Source organism: Gouania willdenowi, chromosome 22 (assembly GCF_900634775.1).
Source record: "Gouania willdenowi chromosome 22, fGouWil2.1, whole genome shotgun sequence".
Taxonomy (NCBI): Eukaryota; Metazoa; Chordata; class Actinopteri; order Blenniiformes; family Gobiesocidae; genus Gouania; species Gouania willdenowi.
Window position 1 is genome coordinate 34267283 of NC_041065.1, and position 22500 is coordinate 34289782.

Sequence of the window (22500 nt, forward strand, 5' to 3'; positions counted from 1 at the left end):
CAAACTCTGGTACAAATCTTCTGTACCACCCGGCTAATCCCAGGAAGGACCACACCTCTTTCTTGGTCTGTGGCTGTGAGCAGTTGCAGATTGCCTCTACTTTCTCCAGCTGTGGTCTAACTTCACCGTGACCCAAACAGTACCCCAAATACTTTGCCTTCCTTTTCCCACTGGCACTTGGCAGAATTCAGGGTCAGTCCTGCTCGCTGGATCCGACCAAGTACTCGCTCCAGATGGTGTAGATGATCGGCCCAGCTGTCACTGATGATGACCACATCATCCAGATAAGCCGCACTGCAGTCCTGACACCCCTGCAGGACACGGTCCATCAGTCTCTGGAAGGTGGCCGGTGCTCCATGGAGATCAAAGGGCATCACCGTGAACTGGAAGAGGCCAGCTGGGGTCTGAAAGGCAGTCCTCCAAGGGCACCTGCTAGTAGCCTTTGCAGAAGTCAAGGGTGGTGATATATCTCGCCCGTCCAATCTTCTCGAGCAGTTTGTCAATTCGGGGCATTGGGTAGGCATCAAACTCCGAAATGGCATTGAGTTTACAGAAGTTGATGCAGATGCAGAGCGAGCCATCCTTCTTCATCACGATGACCAGTGGGTTGCACCACTCAGACTGAGAGGGCTCGATGATCCCAATAGGGCACCCAATAGGATCGTTGGCGGATTGGCCTTTTGTCTTTGAGTCTGAAACCATGTTCAACCAGGAGTGTCTTTCCGGGATTGGCAGCAAACAGGCTGGATACTTCCTGGAACACCTGGCAAAGTTCATTCGACTGGTCAATTTTGAGATGATCAAGGCCCGGTTCCGCAGTCTTTGTGAAGTCTGCCAGAGTCTACTCTTCTTTGCCTCGCTGTCTACCTCTGCCACCAACAGAGATGCCACCGGAACCTGGATGGTGGCCTCCTTCCACTCTTTTAGCAGGTTGATGTGGTACGTCTGTTTTGTTTTGTTTTTCTCTGGATGGTGGATCTCGTAGGTTACAGGACCCATTTTCCATAGAACTGTGTATGGGTCCTGCCACTTGGCTAGCAGCTTACTGTTGGCAGATGGCAGGAGTAGCAGGACCTTCTGACCAGGCAGGAACTCTTGATATCTGGCCTGTTGGTCGTACCACGCACTCTGGGTTTGCTGGGCCTCCCATAAGTTCAGCTCTGCCTCGTCTCGGTAACTTGCCAGCCGGTCCCTCATCTCCAGAACAAACTGGACCTTACTGCAATCGCTGGCTGGCAGCAATGAAGCCTCCCAGCTCTTCAGCAGCAAGTCCATGGGTCCCTGGACGTCCCAGCCATATAGCGGCTCGAACAGGGTGAAACCAGTGGACGCTTGAGGTACTTCCCTCTATGCAAACAGTAGGAAAGGTAGCCACTGGTCCCAGTCCCATCCAGAGTCATCCACAAACTTCCTCAGCATTCATTTCAGGGTTTGGTTGAACCACTCAACCAAACCATCTGTCTGTGGGTGACACACCGTGGTCTTGATAGCCGAGATGCCCAGCTGTCGGTGGAAGAGCTGCATCAGTCTGGAAGTGAAGTTGGTCCCCTGATCCATCACAATCTCATCTGGGATGCCAACCCTGGAGAACAACTGTACCAGGCACCGCAGAACAGCCGGGTCAGTGATCGTCGTCAGGGGAAAGGCTTCAAGAAACCGTGTGGTGTATACACAAACAACTAAGATATACTGGTGCCCCCTCTTCACCAGCGGCCCTACCAAGTCCATGGTGATTCTCCGGAAAGGGGTGGAGATCACAGGTAGGGGTTGAAGGTATGCGCGGTCCGACTTGCGCACATCACAGGTTTTCTGGCAGGTGGACCACGTCTTGCAGTAGTCTTGTACATCCGTATACATGGATGGCCAGTAAAACCTGGAGCAAATCCTTCAATAGGTCTTCGGCCAAGATGTCCTGCCCAAAGCAAGGTGTGTACCAGGTCCCCAACTACTTTTTCAAAAAGGGGTTTTAAAGACTCATCCCCCTTTGCAGAGCTGCAATGTCTTCGGTACCTCCCACACCCTGCCCTAGTGTGTCCTTAAAATCTGGTTCCTTAGATTTTAGTCCCTTTTCAAAAAGGGGACTTCCGTGGACCCTTTGTGCCACCCTCAAACAGCGTACTGTTCACGGATGGAAAGTATCAGCCCAAGAGCCATGCACTGTGGCCCTTTTTGGACCAGCTTTGGCCTGAGCCCGGGTAATTACTGAACATGACAAATCTCTTTCATGTTCATGTTCTTTATCTTCCAGCAAAACATCCAGCAATACTGGTAAGTCCCATCCATTCCAAGATAGCAGGCACAGGCAATTTATCCACCACCCCCATGGTCAGTAAATATGGTTGCTCATTCACAACCACAGTTATATCAGCAGTAGGGTAAGAATGTCTGTCCCCATGCACACACACAATGTCTTCTTCTCGGGAATAGTCCATAACTCCAGTAGGCACTAGTTTCCTCCGGATAAGTGACAGGAAGCTTCCAGAGTCCATGAGAGCAGTCACTGGCTCACCATTAATGGTGACATGTTTAAACTTCTGGCGCTTTCCTACTGCACTTGTATCTTCCGCCCGTGGAGTGTAGCAAGCACCCGTGAGTTTAGCTTTTATGATTGGGCACAGAGAAGCTTTGTGGCCTAATTGCTGGCAGTGATAGCAAACAAAGTCCTGGCCAGTACCTTGTTGACTTGGAGTGGGCCCCCTTGGTGGTTCCTGGCTGGATCTGGCTGCTGGTCTGGGGTATGATGATGGCTGATGACCTGGTCCACTGTAGTGCTCCGCCGTGCCTCCTCTTCGTGCAGTGAGGTACTGAAGTACGAGCTTGGCTGCGGTCAGACCACTCGTGGGCTTGTGTTCTCTCAGTCATGTTTGTACCTCAGAAGGAAGTACCCGGAGTAGCTGGTCCAGGACGATGGCCTCACCTATGTCCTCCTTGGTTTGCTGCTCCGGCCAGATCCAGAAGAGGGTACAGTACTGGCCCAGAACTGCTGTCTGTAGGTCTCAGGCGAGATGTCAAACTTGACCAAGAGTGCTGCTCAAAGGTGGTTGTAGGAGTGCGCCCAATCCTCATCCATCGAAGCGTAGGCTTCCAATGCCTTCCCTGTCAGCAGCGGGACCAGCCGGCACGCCCATTCTTCCTCTGGCCATCTCCAGGTCCAGGCAACGCTCAAAGTGCAGGAGGAAGTTCTAGATGTCCTCCCCGCTCTGAAACTGAACCACCGTAGTGGTTCAGGAGCGTACCTTGATCCTCCCGCTCCTGGGGCCTGGTGTGGGCTGCTGTGCAGACGCTGTTGTGGTGCAGGGATGGGCAGAGCCATCCTTGGGCTTTCAGCTGTTCAGGTGGTTTTAGTAGCTTCTGCCTGACACGCCTGTGCAGGTGCCACCTCCGGCTGGGTGGGTTGGGGCAGCACAGCTCTCAGCTGCTGCAGATGGTCCAGAAGACCCTCCTCACGTCAAAAAGTCTCTCATTAGGTCCACCAGCTCGTCTCTTGCTCTTGGTGGGGCTGTTGATGTAGGCTACTCCTCCTGGTTCTCCTCATCGGTCAACCAGGGCCCACCTTCCTCTTCTCGTCTTGTAGCCCCGCCCTCAGGCTTCGGCGGGTTTTGCGAACGAAGGCACGTACGTCGGGGTGGGATGCGTCCTCTTTGACTAGCCATCCCACTTCTGACTCCATATGTCACGGGTTCCATTCCAGAGGATTAAAAATGATGGCTCAGTTGAAGAAAAAATATATTTCACTGCTTTTATTTCCAGCTCCACAGTCCAGACAGTGCTACAGTGACAAGTATTTACAGTGTCGATGGGGGAAAAAAAAGGTGCAGGAAAACTCTGAGTATTTACAGTATTTACAGCAGCACTTACAACCAGCACCAACATCCCAGCCAACTCTGCTCTGCTGTAGCTCCTCCCCTGGTTAAACCAAATACAGTAAAAAGCAGGTGTTCTTAAAGAAACTCCAAAACACAACAGAAAATAATAACAATGCTAACATAAAATAACAGAAACATAACAGAAAAAAAACTATCTTCAAACCTCTTCAACTAAATCACATAATTACATTAACACCTGGAAAATAGATCAGTCCCCATCACATGGGTTATATGCACGCCACTATCTATATAATGGGCTTTCCGGAAATGGTCCAGTTTAACCCCCACGCCCACACGGGAAGCAGCAGATGAAGTAAGTAAGCATTGAGTGCCCGTTAACTGCCCTTCTAACGCCCTACTAATACCCTACTAATGCCCTACTAACGCCCTACTAATGCCCTACTAACGCCCTACTAATGCCCTACTAACGCCCTACTAACGCCCTACTAAAGCCCTACTAACGCCCTACTAATGCCCTACTAACGCCCTACTAACGCCCTACTGAAGATAGGAAACACAGGGGAAAGTCTTTCAGCACAAGCTTTACAAACACTGCTGCGCTCACTTCCTGTTATCCTTTGAATTAACATTATTACAAATTTTATATTTTGAAATACTTTGAAATGACTTGTTGTAATATATAAATAAAGTTGAATTGAATTGATCATGTGACCCTCAGAATCACGTTTGTGGTCCACAGGCTGAGATCCTAATACAATTGTTTATGTGTCATTGCTTTCTTTTTTTCTTACAGTCCAATCACCAGAGTATGCCAGATACCACAGCAAACCTCAACTGTAATACTAAAGGTAGTAGACAACTTTCCTTTACTAGTGCACAAAAACACATTTTTGTGCACTAGTATTACTAGTAAATTACAAACATCTCACTAATAGACCTAAAGAAAAAGAAGTAGGAGGGATTAGAACCAAATCCAGCTCCCTGATTGGTTGGAATATTTCAAAAGCCAATGGAAAGCCTGAATTTGCTTTTGACCGCCCCCTTATTAGCGTATACATTAATGCTTATTAGTAGTAGTACTAGTCGCACTTTTTGCTTCACTAGTAAAGTAATAATAATACATTTTATTTGTAATGCATATAACATTAGAAGCAATCTCAAAGTGCAACATTTAACTTAACTGTAGTAGTTTTATTTTGAAAAAACAATAATACAAATGAACAATGAAAGAACAGCTTATTAGCAACAAAAAGTATTTGTAACAAAATATTGAAACATTGTCAAACCATGTGTGAATTTAATACAAAAATACAAACATTCCTCTCTTTGGTTCCTTCAGTCTTTAACATTCAATGACTTCGTAGGTAAATATGGCTTCATATGTGACTTATGCATAGCTGGAACTCCCAACTGTGGAAGGCTTTTCAAAATAAGACAAGAAGAAGAAAAACAAATGCCTGAAAATGTTGGAGTAACAATCAGCAAATCAAAAACACATTAAACAGATGAAAAAAAATACAGAAGCACCGTGTTCCTTCAGAACTGGATTCAACATTGTTTTTAAACATTAGACACTTTAACATTTTAAATTCATGTTTGTAGTCATTAAATGTGGTGCAGAGGTGGAAATACACAATAAAATGAAATAAAACACAAATAATAGCACTGTGTGACATAAAAAACAATGCAATACATCCAAATAATAATAAACACATGCACTGAAATAATGACAAATAATAAAATATACAGTACATGGGGATGCTATGTTAAGCTTTCATTTATTCAGACAACTGTTCCTCAGGAAATCCACTTTGATCTCCTGACAACAGCCAGTCTTCTTCAGAGGCATTTGCTATTCGCTTTGATGTTTCCTTTGAAGTTTCTTTGACTTCTGCGTAATAACTTTAGCAAGATTCTTTTGGAATAATATGTTAACATATTATTATTGAATAATTATTGAAATATTATGTTAATATTATTGAATAATACGTTGATAATATTGACAACAAAAAGAATCTTGCTGGAATTATTACGCGAAAGTCAAAGAAACTTCAAAGGAAAGATCAAAGCGATCAGCAGAAGCCTCTGAGGAAGACTAACAGTTGTCAGTTGACACATGAGGAACTGTTGTCTGAACAAATGAAACCTACATATTATTCAAAGAGAATGTTGCTGGATTTATGAATGGATGCTAATTTAACAACAATAGATTAATCGGTTCTTTTAAAGAACTTTGAACTGCATTCAATCCCTAAAAGCCTTAAGTTTAAAAGTGTTAACACAACCCTCCAGAGGAACTTTGGTAAAAAAACTGATTGTTGGAAGCTTTAATATTCACATATAAAGAAAACTTTCTTTCTTTTAAAAAAATATATTAAAATACTTCATAGAAAATGCTGCATCAACAAACAAGATAAAAGATAAAAGTTTACGTGCAAATGAATGAAAGAGGCAGAGACTCATTCAGTCGTGGAATCAAGAAGCAAGAAAGACGTCGAGGTTGGCGACGACGGCCGCCTGACGTCTGGAGACGGTGTTCAAGAGGCGGTGCGGGAAGGACGGAGAGACCAGGTCGAGCTGGACGAGAATAAACCAAAGTAACTAAATCACAAAACTGCTTTTTTCTGGTATTACGTCACGTTGTTCACTCGTCTCATTTCAGTCCAATTATTTGAATTTGTTGTAAAAATGTCAGAGTGACTGCCCTCTATGGGTTGAAACAAGCTATTACCATTACATGTTGGCTGAGAATAGAATTTTATGACGTTTTAGAGACTCCGCCCCTTCTTTAAAAACTAGCACCTGTGGGTTCTACAATATGTGGGATTAGGTTGAGTAGAGAGCTATAGTGAGTACTGAGTAGCTAGTTAGCGTAGCATAGAATGTTCTATGGAGGTTTGATAGAAAAGAGTGGGCGTGTCCATAATATAGGCCTCATGGTTTAGTTACTCTTTAAAGCTTTTACAGAAAAGTAATAAAACCCTGTGTTTTATTTACATCATCACAAACAGATTATTATACTTTTCCATGCTTTGATTGTCACAAATTTTGATCATATTCATGGTGAAAACTAAACCTTTACATGTTTTAGGATCATATCACACATGCGTGTAACGAGATAATCATGATAATTATGAAATAGTCACGATACAAAATGAAAAAAATCTTAATGATGAAAAACTATTTAAGTGTTTAGCTTCACAAACAAAGAAAGAAAACTAATCTATCGTTTTTATTATTATTATTATTTCTGAGAGCTTTTAAACTTAATCACTATCTACACATAACAACAGGGACAAATGTCATCGCGTTCCTGAAACATTTTTTTACTTGATTTTATTTTGTGCAACTTTGGATTCTATATCAACGTTTCTTTGTTTTATTCCGTTACATCCCAGACATTTCTGTGATATCTTTCCTGTAAAACAGGGGGCGGAGTGATATTCTTGTGATGTAACCTCAAGTGATTTAAGAACAACCCATAAATCATCTCAAGCATATATACTGTATATAGAGTATAGAGCAGTGTTTCTCAAAAGGGGTACGCGATGGAACTATAGGGGGTACAAATGAATTAACAAATGAAATATTAAAAATATGGGGTTTGTTTTTTAGTTGTAAATGATAATCATAATAATGATGATGGAAATGATTTGATTAGAACATGAACTTAAAATACAAAGGTCAGTGTTGATATATATATATATATATATATATATACTGTATATATGATATATTCATTCAATCATTCCATTATTATGATCTATAGTTGTTTCTCACTGTATTCTGAGTAAAACGTAAAACAGTTGGAGACCCACACATATAGAGAATGTAATATAATAACACATATTTGACTAAAAGAAGACATCTCTGCTATGGTGGTCCACTAACCTGTAACATGTAGATCACTCTGGTCGCTCCTTTATTTCCTATTGGTTGGAACATCCAGCAGCTGGGCATCATCTCCCCTCGGACGGCGTCCGCACTGGGACGAGGTAGAGTCTCCTCACACACCGACTGCATCGCCAGCACACACACGCCCCCCTGCAGCCATTCATAAGATCAACTCTTCAGACACACACACACACACACACACACACGCTGCCTCCAAATCACAGCTGTGAGCTCATGTTCCTTTATCGCTGACAGTGTTTTCTTACCTGTTTGGACTCAGTGCTGATGCAGCAGAAGTCCCGTGGTTGGCTGAGGTTGCAGGTGGAGGGGTCGGACAGAATATAAGCTACACACACACACACACACACACACACACGAGACATTCTTATAACAAAGATATAGACAACTGGTGGTCCGGGGGCCACATGCGGCCACAAGACTAATTTTGTGCAGCCCTCAAAGTAAACACACAAAATTAATTCATAGAGAAAACAATTATCTAAAAGAAAAATACACAACATGATTCTATGAAATTACTGTATACAGGAGAAAAAATAGACAAAATGACTGTGAAAACATACAGAAAAAAATGGTAGAAAAGACATAACATGACTCTATAAAACCATAGGGGAAATCTTTTTGCAAAATTACAGAAAATACATAAAATAACTATAAACTATACAATAAATTACAAAAAAGTACACAAGACAACTAAAATAATCAAAATTACTCAAAAAACAAGTTGATGACAAAAGTACCAGTAAAATAAAAAGAAAATATACAAAACAAGTTCACAAAATAAAATAAATCATGCAAAATGGCAACAAAAAATGTCAAAATGACTTTAAAAACACACAAAAACAACAACAAAATGACTCAAACAACATCCATCACATATAAAATGAGAAATAATAAACACAAGGACAACCACAACAAACACAAAGATTCCAAAAATACACAAAACCAACAAACCCTTCAGAGATGTCATTATAATGAAATATAATCAAAAGTGATTCAAGTTTCCAATCTCTGGTGGAGCATCTAAAAGTGTACTAAACTAAATGTGTGTATGTATATAATATATGTATTAAATGGAGCAGGTGTGAGGATGGAGTTGACCACGCAACAAACAAACATGACACTGATAAATGAGAGCGTGCTGCACAATTTAAATTTGTTGCAATAATAAAAATAGTTTTGCTAGCGATGACAAAAATATACACACATACATATATTTGACTGTCCATGTGTTTTTATAGATAATGCTAATGTGTTGGATAATGTTCTAATTTAAAGATGAGCAGTGATTGTATCTGATCTGAAGGTCACATGATCCACGTTTATGTCAACATTTAGAATAATATCAGAGCATTAACAGTTATTGTGTGGGTTTGGAATCATTTTGTATATTTTCCTCTCATTTCACGTGTGTTGTTTTAAGGTCATTAACTGTGTTTTATTGTAGTTTTTTAAATACATTTTTCTGTCATTTTGTGTAGTTTTTATATATTTTGCTCTCATTTCATCTGTGGTTTTCTGGGAGGGTTTTTGGGGTCGTTCACTGTGTTTTCATTGTAGTTTTTTTAAATACATTTGTTATCTGTCATTTTTTTTGTATTTTTGCAGCCATCTTATGAATGATCAATGATTTTGTGCATTTTTGTTTCCTTTTGTCTAATTTTCTTGTTTTTTAATATAATTTCTTATTGTGTGTTTGGTGTTATTTTGTGTGTTTTTAGAGTCATTTTGTGTATTTCTCTGCAATGTTACATGTATTCATAGCATCATTTTGTGCTTTTACTTAATTACAAAATGAGTCCTAGGGCGCCACCAGTTGTGCATGTGTGCTATTACTGATTTTATGATCTAATAATTATGTAAAGATCAGACTTCAGTCCACAGCGTATTAAAGCTCATAATGAAGAGGCTCACCCAGCTGAGTGCTGTCATCTAGTGGGCGTGTCCACATGGAGCGGATAAACGGATTGTACATGTGACTTTTGGAAAGCTGGCGGACGACGTTCCACAAACTGTCCAGGGGTCTGTCGAGCTCCCCGACCCCCAGGAAGCTGTGCACAGATGGGCTGAGAGAGGACTTGTAGTAGGCCTGGATCCCTCGCTCTTCTCCCTGGAACCTGATTTAAATCCACCACGTTTATATTCACTGAACTTAACATTAGGAGAAACATCTGGTAAGTTCAATATTTGCTGACCTCCATCCAGCTGAGGCTTTACCCATCATGAGGTTGTTTAAGTCCCCCGAAGACGCCCATCGCACCTGGGGAAGGAAATGTATAATCAAACTAAACTCAATCACTGAGGGAAGGATTAAATAGAATATAGACATCAGCAACAGGCGACCCGGGGGCCACATGTGGCCCTCAGTCTAACTGTGTGTGGGCCCCTAACTGCTCCCCAGGCACCGCAAAAATGGCTGCCGACTGCCCCCCAGGGGATGGGTTCAATTACAGAGGACAAATTTATATGTGTAACAATGTGTAACATAAATATACCAATAAAGTTTGAGTTTTTTTTTTTAAAACTACAGAAATAGTTACAAAATTACAACAAAATGCAAAAAATCTACATAAACACACACACAAGATGACAAAAAATACACAAAATAATAGAAAAATGTACAAGGGAAAACAATATGGAACAAAAAACACAGAAATTTACAGAAAAATACACAAGTATAATAAACAAAAAAACACACAAAAAACTGAAAAATAAATAAAACAGAGTAAACACACAAAATTATACAAAAAAGGCACGAAACAAAAAATACCAGTGCATTACAGAAATATACACAAAAAAATACAAAAAACACAAAAATTACAGATACATTTACAAAATGACCAAAAAAACAAACAATAACTAAAAAAAAAATGTACAAACACAAAAACAGAAAAACCTATAAAATGACAACAAATATAGTAAAAACATAACAAAATAATTTACCAAATGAACAACAAAAATGATTTAAAAAACAAACAAAAACCCACACATTCAAACCCTTTATTCTTCCCTGTCATGATTCTAAACTCTGAAATACATATAATAATTTGATGACATTTCATAATGCATTTGTGCGTTAGTGTTACCTCAGCTAAGGCTCGGCTCAACAGACTGGATGTGAGCTGCTGATTGGCTGTTGATAGGGAGGAGGAGGATCCCAAGAAAGCTGAAGGCGATGATGTCATCAATGGGTCAAACCTGCTGCTCACAGGACATTGTTGGTTCACATCTAAGAAACAAAATGTGAAATTAGCATCCAAGCCATTATTATTATTATTATTATTATTATTATTATTATTATTATTATTATTATTATTATTATTATTATTATTATTATTATTATTACTATTATTATTATTATTATTACTATTACTATTACTATTACTATTATTATTATTATTATTATTATTATTATTATTATTATCACTATTATTATTATTATTACTATTATTATTATTATTATTACTATTACTATTACTATTATTATTATTATTATTACTATTATTATTATTATTATTATTACTATTATTATTATTATTACTATTATTATTATTATTACTATTATTATTATTATTATTACTATTATTATTATTATTACTATTACTATTATTACTATTATTATTATTATTATTATTACTATTACTATTATTATTATTATTACTATTATTATTATTATTACTATTATTATTATTACTATTATTATTATTATTACTATTATTATTATTATTATTATTACTATTATTATTATTATTATTATTACTATTATTATTATTATTACTATTATTATTATTATATTACTATTATTATTATTATTATTACTACTATTATTATTATTATTACTATTATTATTATTATTATTATTATTATTATTATTATTATTATTACTATTATTACTATTATTATTATTATTATTATTATTATTATTATTATTATTATTATTACACAGGCAAAAACGGTAAAAACACGTTTCAAAGTAAAGTGTGTTTGATGTTCATCACAGATACATCAGTGCACTTTACCCTGAGCAGAGAGACAGCTTTCCTGTGTCTTCACACTGTGGAGGCCACATATAGGGGGACGAGTCCTGACCTTCAGCCCTTCATCCAACCCATCCAACCCATCCAACCCACTGACCTGAAAAGGAGCAGAAACAGAGTAACTTAGTCTCTGCGTTGCTTGAAAGATGAACTTGACTTTTCTTTTGTTCACCTGTCCTGTTGCTGTTGCTGTTGCTCTGTTGCTGTGATGTTGACGGGTGATGTTGCCACTGTTGTACCCTGATGTGGGAGCTGATGACAAACTGAGGCTGGACCCTGTGCACAACGTGCTGTAGCTGCTCCTTGTTCTGTGCCTCGGCTCATCCTGTCACTCAAACGTTATTATTATGAGTTCATTATGTAACGTTTTTTCACTTTGAAGCTGGATGTGAAACTATTGTATACTTTTGTTGGATATATTTGGCAAATTATCTTAAGAAACACAAATCTCAACATTGGAATGAACGTAAATATATGATCAACAAGAAAAAGCTTTTGGAATGTTACTTTTAGTGCATTAATGTCAGTATTTAGAATAATGACCAATCAGAGGCTTTTGCGTTGTCATTTTGAATATTTGTGGTTGTTATATGTATGTCATTTATTTGTATAAATGTTCCTGTAATTTTTGTCTTCCTTTTGTCTGATTTTGTTTTATTTTCTTTGTTTTTTATTCTAGGTTTTGTATATTTTTGGTGTTTTGTGTGTTTTTGGTGTCATTTTGTATATTTCTGGTAATTTGCATATAATTTATTTGTATACATTTTCCTACATTGTTGTTGTCCTTTAGTGTGTTTTAGTTGTCAGTTTGAATATGTTATTGTCATTTTTTTGTAAGTTTTAGTTGTTTCATATGCTTTAAGCATCACTTTGTATATTTTCGTTGCAAATTGTATAAAATTTATTTGTATATATTTTCCTATATTTTTGTAGTCATTTTCAATATTTTATTATAATTTTGTTTTTTATTGTTTTGTGTGTCATTTTGTATATTTTTGTAATTGTATATCATTTATTTTCCTATATTTGGCTCATATCTAGTGTAGGATAAAAAAAGAAAAGGTCTGAAGAATTGTAGCTTACAAAATAAATAAATACATTTTTAAATTTATAACCAATTCTTCCATGAATTCAAAAGCAGAGAAAGATAATGATTGATTGACTCCAAACTTTACTGATAAAAAATCTAACATAACAACGTGCTAAACAAACGCTAACCCTGGCATCCTGAAGCCTCCGCTTCTCCATCTCCGTCCTCTCTCGTAGCCGATCTCTCGCTTTTGCGATCTCCGTCTGGGCTTCTTCTCTGGCTCGGCCGTAGTCTCTCAACAGCTGCTCGATGTCAGAGGGATAATGAGCGTCTTTTGGAGGCTCTGGTATTTTGCTGGGTGAAGAAAATCAATGAACAATGACAAACGTTCCATGAATGAATACTACGGCTATGATCTTTCACACCTGGACTCCTGGTGGAGAGGCTGAGGGTTCTCCTCACAGGGGCTCAGTGTGGACTCAGCAGGGGTCTTACAGGAGGAGAGGTGATGATGTTTGCTGGGACTCAGACTTGGAGCTCTCCTACATTCCTGGAGCCTCTCCTCCCTCTGCTGCCTCAACCCCTCGATGCTGCTGCGATGCCTGAAAGTCGTGAAGGTAAAGAAGTTCATTTTCGAGCTCATTCTTGGCTTGGGGTCAATTACAATTTTTTTTTTTTTTTTTTTTTTTTTTTAAAGGATTTTTTGGGCTCTAGTGGCCTTTATATGACAGTTGCTTGACAGGAAGGGGAGAGCAGGGAATGACACGCAGCAAAGGGTCCCAAGCCGGGAATCGAACCTGGGACTGGCTGCAGGTGAGGAACTACAGCCTCCATTTATGGGGCGGGCGCTCAACCCACTGAGCTAAACACCACCCCGTCAATTACAATTTTTAATTACAATTACATATACAATTATCCATTGTAGGAGGATAAGGATTTAAAAAATATGAATTATTATTAATATTAACATTAGATTTGCCAGGGTGTTATAAGGGATTTTAGTTTAAGTGTCACTTTATAGAAGGTTTTCACCAACGTCACGTTACGAGCAGTAACCCAGATGTGCGGCCATATTGGAGACACTAGGAGGTCAACACTGCGATGGATAAATGTCCAAAACCACAGAAAAGCTCCTCATAATGTGTTCTAGATGTAAAGACATACAGTGAAAAGTGAAGGTTTATTGGTGGTACAGATCCATAATAGTTAGATCAATAATGACCTGGAGAGTCTTCTGTCTATCGCGTATCCTGATACGTTTTAACTAATGTGTTGCTACGGTAGCAGTTTATTAAATGTGATTATATTAAGTCAATAATGAATTATATTATCACACTCGAAAATGAGTTATTTTTATTATGAACTTTTTTCCAAATGGTGTAAGAGCCTAAATAACACTTGTCTGTAATACGTGTAATATACTGATGCAACTGACAGGACCTCTGTGTAATATTCAGCCTGTTATATCTACTGTATATACACACATACCTTTTTCAATCTGTTTTTTTACACTGTGCCTATTTAATTGAATCTAATTTCATCTTGTCATATTATGTTTTTATTTCACAAAGTTTTTACATACTTCTTATATATATATATATCTGCAATTCTTATAAAAGTGACTTATTGTCATATTTACTAAAGCTGTAACTATATAAGAACAGCTTTACATCAAACTAGTAGTTTGTGTGAAAAAAACAGGCTCATTGAGCCCCGCCCCCTGCTGCTCCTGCAGCCATTGGCAGATTACCAGAATGCACCACGACTGAGCAAAAAGAACCAATCAGAGCCAGGATTGTGTTTGATGGACTGTCTGACAGCTGTTGCTCACAAGCCCCACCCCTTTCCCAGAACTAGAGCGCCGTCTTTTTTACAGTGTATGGTCTGGAGGAGTAGAAGATGGAATTGGTGACTTTTCTGTTTGAAAGGTAATTACTGCTGCTTGATTTACATTATATATGATTTGTAATTGTTACACTAGAACTCTCTAGTGCATGTGTTGTTTATGTGTGTGCAGCAGCCTCCGTGTGGGCTGTTGTAAGTGACACTGTGTTGATGCTGCTGCTGATGAGGTGTGTGCACATAGAGAGAGAAGCGCTGCAGTAATATGCTTTTAACAGAGCAAGTTATATTACTGTGATGTTGCTGTCGGACTAACGTTAGCTTGTTAGCTCCTCTGAGGGAGGGACTTTGGAAAGTCTGGAGGCACGGCAACAGAGCAGCGGGGAGGGAGGGGGAGAGAGGGATCTGAGAGTTGCGGACTGCACCTTTAAAACGTTATTAATTTGCGCTGTTATCAGTTGAAAGGTTTAGGTAAAAAGAGGTACATTCTTCTTACCAGTGATACAGTTGCTGTTTATTAGGAGTCGAGGTCTCAGGTTCCAGTCCTTCTTTTGACCTTGGGCAGAGCATGTTTAAAAGTGCATTGGTTTCTCCCAGACCATAATGAAGCTTGGCCTCAGTCAGCTCCACAGTCAGAGGTGTTGGGTTTGGGTTGAGGTTGACCATTGCCATGACTCTTTCTCGCTCCTGTTGCAGCCTCTTGATCTCTTTGGCTCTTGATCCACTTTGTGACAAAGACTCAACGACTGAACCAACGCTGTCCGTCTCAGTCCAATCTGCACAGTTTCTGCTGTTGTTTGGGTGACCAGTGCGGCGTGCGCCCAGTTCTCTTTGGTTCTTTGATTGGTTGACGCCTGACCAGTTGGTGAACTTGTTATGGAGGGGTAGGTCATCTGGAATCTTCTGATTGTCTTGAAGTGGATGCACCCTGGTGATCGGGTCGATGCTCAGCAGGACGTCTGTGTTGCACTCGCTGGGTGACAGGGACAGCACGTCATCCTTGGGAAGGTGTCCAGTTATGTCACTGATTGTCAACAGATACTTTGAATCTGAGTCAAATTCATCACAATCGACTGAAGGTTGGATCCATTTTTTGGCCGCATCAGTTGAGTGTACCATGGGCTTCTGGGAAATTGTACCATTTTTTGACGATGGACTCCTCCATAGAGGTGAAGGGCAGTTTCCATTTCTTTTATCCATGTCTGTGTGTCTTTCACGTGATGAACTAAGACTTACAGAACCTTCATCCGATCCTTTGGTAGTCAAACAACTTGTTTGACTCTCCTTCTTAAGCAGTGCTGCTTTAGATTTAATACAGTTAGCATCACAGCACTGCTTTCCTATTAATTTATCATCTGAAACAAAGCTGTGGTCATCGTTGTAATTCTTTTGTCGTCTGGCTTTCACAGTAAGAATAGGAGATGATGCCCGATCTGTATAAATGGCCGTCTTTGAACAGGACAACAATGAGTTTGCAGTAGATGATGTTTGATCGGGGGTTGCATGGGTTCTGGTACTCAATGGCTCTGCTGTGCTTTGCTTTAGAACTCGTGAAGAGGTTGATCTTCCATTTCTTTGTCGAACAGCAGCAGTTTTTACACAAGAAGCTACTTTAATGTCATTTACTTTAATGTTTCCACTGAGGCTGGGCAAGCTTTGTATTGTTTCATCTGAACATGATTTGGCTTTCACTACTTCAGAAATGTTGACATCTTCAGAGCCAACAACTTTGATTATCAAACTGACTTCATGTTGTCTAGACTTGTCTCTGGATGTTTCAGGAGCTGGACTTTCTTTCACAGGAGGCGTAAGTTGCCCTTTTGTCTGGATTCCAACATCCACAGCTGTTTGAGTTGAACATCTAATATGGAAATTTGACTCGTGAGATTTGTTATGATTTGAATAGTTGATACTTCGTCTCGGACTGGACTTGCTGATTTCACCAGTCCTCATTCCCTGAACATCCCCCAGCAGATCTGAAGTACTGTCAATCAGCTTGGAAAGATAAGCAGACATGGTTTCCATGCTAGCCCATGTTGGAGATTTGTTTAAATCAGCTGTGGCTTTCTGGGAAAGAAGTCCATCTGTCTTGTTCCTTTTGTGACAATCTTGTCTTCTCAGAACACAGCTGCTGGTCATTTGCTCAGTTTGCGTTCCATGTTCACACGTTCTCCTTCTTTGAGGTAGATTTCTGTTCGTCTGTGACTCTTGCTCAGATGAATAGACAAGCATAATTTCATCCACTTGGCTGGAGTTGTTACTGAAACTACTAGAATTACTGTTACTTGAACAGTTTACATGTACCGTTGAATTGGCTCTGTGATGACTAAAAAGAGATCCCTGTTGAGCATGTGTTAGCTGTGATGTTCTCGTCCCTTGTACTTTATAGTCTTCAATGCTGCTCAGTGTACTTGAAAGCCTTTTGTTAGTAACGTACGTGCTGAGATGGGAGCAAAATGGAGAATCCCGTCCGTCCAAGCCGTTGTCGACACTGCAGCACCTCTCGATACGTTTTTCAGAGCTTTTCAAAAGTGAATATTTATTGGTCAGGTCAGCAGCACTCCCGAACGCTGGGTTCCTATTGCAATGTTGGCTTGAGTCATTGTCATGCCAGTGGTGAACAAAAGGGTTTATGTCACTGGAAGCAAAACAAATGGAAGAATCATGAGCTTTTGGAGAGCAGTCAGTCAATCTTGTCTTTACTTTTGTTGGTTCTGGGGAACCTTGAAGACGTGAACAGTTGGTGGAACATTGGGAAAATTTCCCAGAAGTCCTAATTTTAGATTTATGTGGTGAATTATCTGCAGCATTCATTTGTACTAGTCTAACATCTTTTCTCGTCTTGGAGTGTTGAATTCTAGAAGAGTTGTATTCCTCTTGATCCTCATCTGATGACTTGAAAGAGGAATCTGTAGAGGACGTGAAACAGGCTGTGATGGCAGGCTTCCTGACTCTCTTAGGTTTCACTTTTTTAGATGTAACAGCAGAAATATTCACTGCAGCCATCGCTACATTCGACATTAAACTTTGACAACCACTTTCACTTTTGATGCTGGCTTTCTGTAACATTCCAGGTTCCTGAATAGAAACATGCAGACTTTTGGGTTTTAACTCTTCTGAAAGGATCTCATTAAACAAAGTCCCTGTCTCACTTTTCTTCACACCATCTCCTTTGCTGTCCATCTGAGTAGCTTGGTCACCATTACACTGTGAACTTAACACCTTTTTGCACTCGTCGTCACTACAATTAACACCAATCTCATAATTCATGGCCGATATCTCTGAACTTGTTTGTAGACAACTGAACTCATCCATGACTCTGATCGACTTGTCTCCTGTTGGAATGATGCTGATGTGGTTGCTTTTACATATGTCTACATTATAGGATTCCTTCACAGCTCCAGTTTTTGCAACACTTTTGTCCAGGGATTGTTCACTAATTTTTGTTAATATTTTTTCTGAAGTAAATCTGGATGTGGTGTTTAAACCAGTATTCTGACTAAAAGAGTCTTTGTTCCCTTTTGAGTTGAAACGTGTTTCAGGTGTAATGTGCTCCACCTGTGTGTCCTGAAGCAGGGAAATCTGAACGTTGACAGTATCCAAACATGTCTGGTTGTCTGATTTCGTTAAAAAAATGTTATTGGAAGAAACAGAATGTGACACAGTTTTCATATCTGGTAAAGAAGTTTTTTTCTCTGTGCTATTTTCTTGAAGGTTCCTCGATAAGGACAAAACTTTTTCTTGCAAAGTAGAGATGTCTGAATGTTTTGATTCTGTTTGGATATTCAAGGTCAGAGATGACTGAGAATCCATTTGATTTGAACATGAATGTTGGAAACCAGAACATGTTGAGACTGAGGATTCACAAGTGTTTTCTCCTGCTTCAGGATATTTCATCTTACTGCTTTCCTGTTTTAACGTAGAATCAGCTGACTCCTCCGATATCTGGTGCCTACATTGGGTCCCACTGTTTTCTTCTTTGCCTTGTTGTAGCCTCTCATTTCCAAGCTCGTTTTGTGACATATGAACATCACCAGCACAGAAGGGATTGTTTGTGTGACATTCAGATGATGACAATGCATTTAAACTGTGAATCAGGGGTTTTTTGGATTCACATGACATCATGTGGTCTTTTACAACGTCAGAGATTCTCAGATCAATGGTGCTACAAACCGGATGTGTCTTGGGGTCAGTAGGATTGTATTTACACAGTTTTGCATCTGTAAAAACTTCCTTTACTGTTACCCCAACCTTGTCTGTAATTACACCATTCCCCATGATGTGCCCATTCTCTGAAATTTCAATGCTGTGTTGAGGGCTGCCCTTGACACTTGGCTCCGGTTTGTTGCTCGTGTGAGCGTTACCTTGCAATACAACTGATGATAGTGTATTTTTTTCTCCCTCAATTTCTGGAATAAAAGCAGAGTAAAATTTAAAGCCGTCAGTTCTTGAGTTTGACTCTCCATTTTCAATATCGTCATTTGAGGAAAAGTCCTTCTGATTGGTTCCTGTTGTACAGCAGAACGTTACCAAGTCTCCACGCTCACTCCTTTTAGGAATTTTCAGATTGCCAAATAAAGCGTCTTGTAGCTCTTTGTTTCTCTTTCTGGAATTTTTACAAGACAATTTATCGTCTTCCTGTTGTGCTGCACTGAACAGCTTGGGGCCTTTATTTTCTGCTCTTGTAAAGGACACAACATCGGAATTCCCAAACATATGATGTTGCTCAAAGCTCAACTTTAGCAGTTCCTTTTCTGTGGAAAATTTCAGGGAATCTGTTCGACCAACTTTCTCAGGTACTTTATCCTGGTTTGTAGGATTTGAAGGGAAAGATGTGGCCGGACACTTATTGTCAGACAGCGTATTGTCTGAAACCATTAGATTTGATCCAGCTTGGATTAACTGAGGGCTCTGAACTGGTGGCAAACAAGACATTTCATCTGGTGTGAAAAGGCATGCTGAAGGGTAACTGTGGCTGCCATCCAAAGCATCTACATTGTTTGTTCTTGTTGATCCTTGATCCCCCAATTCATCTGAAAAACACGATTCATCATCATCGAGAGATGTCGTTTGAGCTCTTTGAACTGTAGAAGCTCTTGGAACCTCCGCTCTGCATTCCTGCACCGTCATGTTTACACCATCAGTGCTGATCGCTGTGGAATTTAAGCTTCCAGATCCACTCTGTGTGTCGGAGAGAGTCATACTAATTTCACTGCTGCATTCTGTGTGCTCATAAATCATCTTTCTTTCTCTTTGCATTCTAGGACTCTCTGTAGCGTCAGTGGAAGACCAGGCATCTGTGAGCCCCAGCACACATTCAGGCTCACTAACACTCAGAGAGCGAGGGCTGCTGGTTGAAGTCTTCTGAATATTCCCATCCTCATCAATCAATTTATGTACCATTCTGGCATCTGCCACAAATGACATTTCAAGAGTTCCCTTGGTTGGATCAGTTGGTGTCGTCTTCGGGGGGTCCTGCTGGCTACAATCAGCCTCCGTTGGGACTATTAGAACTTTCTGACACTTCTCCAAGCATGACCTGGTCTCTGCTGCATCATTAGGCCTAAAATAATCTGTCACCAGTGAGTAGGTTGGCATCAGCGTTCGTCTTGGTTTTTGCAAAGTTGGCAATTTCCCATTTCTTTCTAATTTCAAAGAATCCTTTGACATTTCACTATCTTCGCTCTCCGTGTCACTCTGAGCTAGTTCCTCATGTCTCAGTTGCTCTACTAGAATTGTTGCATAAGCAGAGGACAAAGAGTCAAGAGAGAAAAGGCTCTCGCAGTCCGACGCCCCTTCGTCCCCGTCGTCTTCTTGTTCCTTCCCCCACCCACCCAATCCCTGTCTGTCGATCCACCAGCTGGTCTTGTTCATTAGCGTCTCTGTGCTGTGCCACCGTCGGTGTCGGATGTTCTCAAATGGAGTCCTTTGGTCCAGTTCTTGACATGACACAGCTTCTTTGATGAAACCTTTGCTTTGACTCATTTTTAGCGTCCTGTGGTTTTTGCCTCGTAATCGTTTCCAGTAAAATTTACTTGCGAATCTCCCCAAATATTTGGAAACATGTGCTTTAGTTATGACTAAGGATGATTTTTTTAACTTTTTAAAAAGAGATGTTTTTATTTTTGACCCAACAGGACAATTCAAAGAGCTGCCGATGGATGTTTCTCCTCTTTTTTCTGAATGGACCAAGTGTTTTGTGTTTTCTGGTGAATTTTCTTTGCTGGCTGGCAGAAAACTTTCAATCCCAGGCTTTACAGAAACTGCTGAGTCGTGATCTGATTTGTTTCTAAAAGTAAGATCTCTCCTGGGGAGTAAAGGCTTTCTTTCTGGACGCTCTGGCCAGGACTTAGCGTTTGGCTGCTCAAGAGGACTTTCACGTGAGCTTAATCGGTTTCGATGGGGTCGACTTTGTCCTGAGAAGACGGAGCCTGAACAAATTTGAGTCCTTTGACAGGGAAGACCCTCATCAGAAACCCACTCCCTGCAACCAGTTGAATTTGATGGGGATAGATTTGAAGTCAGCTCTATGGATCTGTTTCTTCTGAGGAAGTGTCTGTTAACAAAAAGAAAGGGAGACTTTTATATTAAAATTCTTAAATTACTAGGGGTGTAATAATAACAATAATTAACTTTCACAATGATTCTATTTGAATCAACATTTGTTTTTGCCGATTCGATTCAAGGATAATGTTGGTTAGTTTAGAACGATTCAATCTGAAACAATTCAGTCACTTTTATGGCCAAAATAATAATGTGACTGAAATAAACCCCTCAGTAAAGGTGAGCTTTTATAGATTCCTGGAAATTATTTATAAATTATTTATGGATATAAACAAACAAGTAAACATCATTTAATAGCAAATATATTCACATTTTACTTGAATAAAGCCCAACCAACACTAACAGGATGTTAACTTTTCAATACTCAATACGTTTTCAATAAAAATACATATTAGGTTTACCTTCTGCTTGTTTTTTCAACATTAAAATATTACAACATTAATATAAAAATGAAGTGCAACCAAGATCTGTTTAGGTTAAAAGAGCCGTGGTTGAACCTGATACTTTATATTTTAACATGATGGTGAGGCTGAGGCTTCTGCAAAGCTAACGCTAACGAGCTAACGCTACAGTTACATCTTTATAATTAAAAGTGCTTTTAAAACACATCCATATAAAGTCTCCAATGTGTTATTTCTTTGTATCAATACAATTCATTGATTACTTTTTCAAATGATTTTAGATCGATTAATGTCGTCAGGAAGGACAACTTGCCGAGCACCGATCTATGTAGTTTCATCGTAGGAATATAAATCGATTCATTGATCTAATGTATCAATCGTTACACCCTTATAAACTAAATACCATTTCATTCATTGTCAGTATTCATCTTTTCTTGGCATGAAATCGATGTGATGGTTTCATCCACTTACTTGAAGACTGGGTTGTGCTGTGGGTACAGCCGTGACAGAAGATCTGTTGAAATCGAATGTCTTCGAGAAATAAGCGGCCGTCCTCGGAGCGTAGTTCCAGTCTGTGATCCTTGCTCTGGAGGGTCTGGGATATCTGGTGCTAATGGAAAGGCCTTTTCCAGCTGCTTTAACTCTCGTTTAGCTTCCAACAGTTGCCTCTTGTTGGCGATTCTCTGCAGCTGAAAGTGAAGCTTCTTCCGACGGATGCGTCTCTCGGCGCGACAAAGGGCGTGATGTTTGAGGAGCTCCTCCTGCACTGATTTCTTTGTAGCCCTGACCACCTCAGATGGACAATCACCAGAGAAATCTCCTTGATCCCTGGAAAACTGACTTGATGACGTTTCCAGGAGTGGTCTAGGTATGATGTCTGCTTGAAC

The 22500-nt window shown here is 39.7% G+C and overlaps 1 protein-coding gene across 1 annotated transcript in view; it reads right to left on the reverse strand.

Moving 5' to 3' along the window:
- Positions 1-5821: 5821 nt before the first annotated feature.
- The window catches only part of stard9 (StAR-related lipid transfer (START) domain containing 9), a 54515-nt gene continuing 37836 nt past the window's right edge, over positions 5822-22500 (reverse strand). The window contains exons 21-32 of the mRNA XM_028438153.1: positions 22085-22500; positions 15145-21204; positions 13232-13408; positions 12995-13160; positions 11949-12101; positions 11759-11873; positions 10826-10968; positions 9935-9999; positions 9654-9856; positions 7988-8067; positions 7719-7871; positions 5822-6404 (exon numbers count right to left, since the gene is read on the reverse strand). The exon at positions 22085-22500 is cut by the window's right edge and continues 71 nt beyond it. Coding sequence (XP_028293954.1) covers positions 6303-6404; positions 7719-7871; positions 7988-8067; positions 9654-9856; positions 9935-9999; positions 10826-10968; positions 11759-11873; positions 11949-12101; positions 12995-13160; positions 13232-13408; positions 15145-21204; positions 22085-22500 — 7833 coding nt within the window. The 3' untranslated portion in view covers positions 5822-6302. The remainder of the gene's footprint in view (positions 6405-7718; positions 7872-7987; positions 8068-9653; positions 9857-9934; positions 10000-10825; positions 10969-11758; positions 11874-11948; positions 12102-12994; positions 13161-13231; positions 13409-15144; positions 21205-22084) is intronic.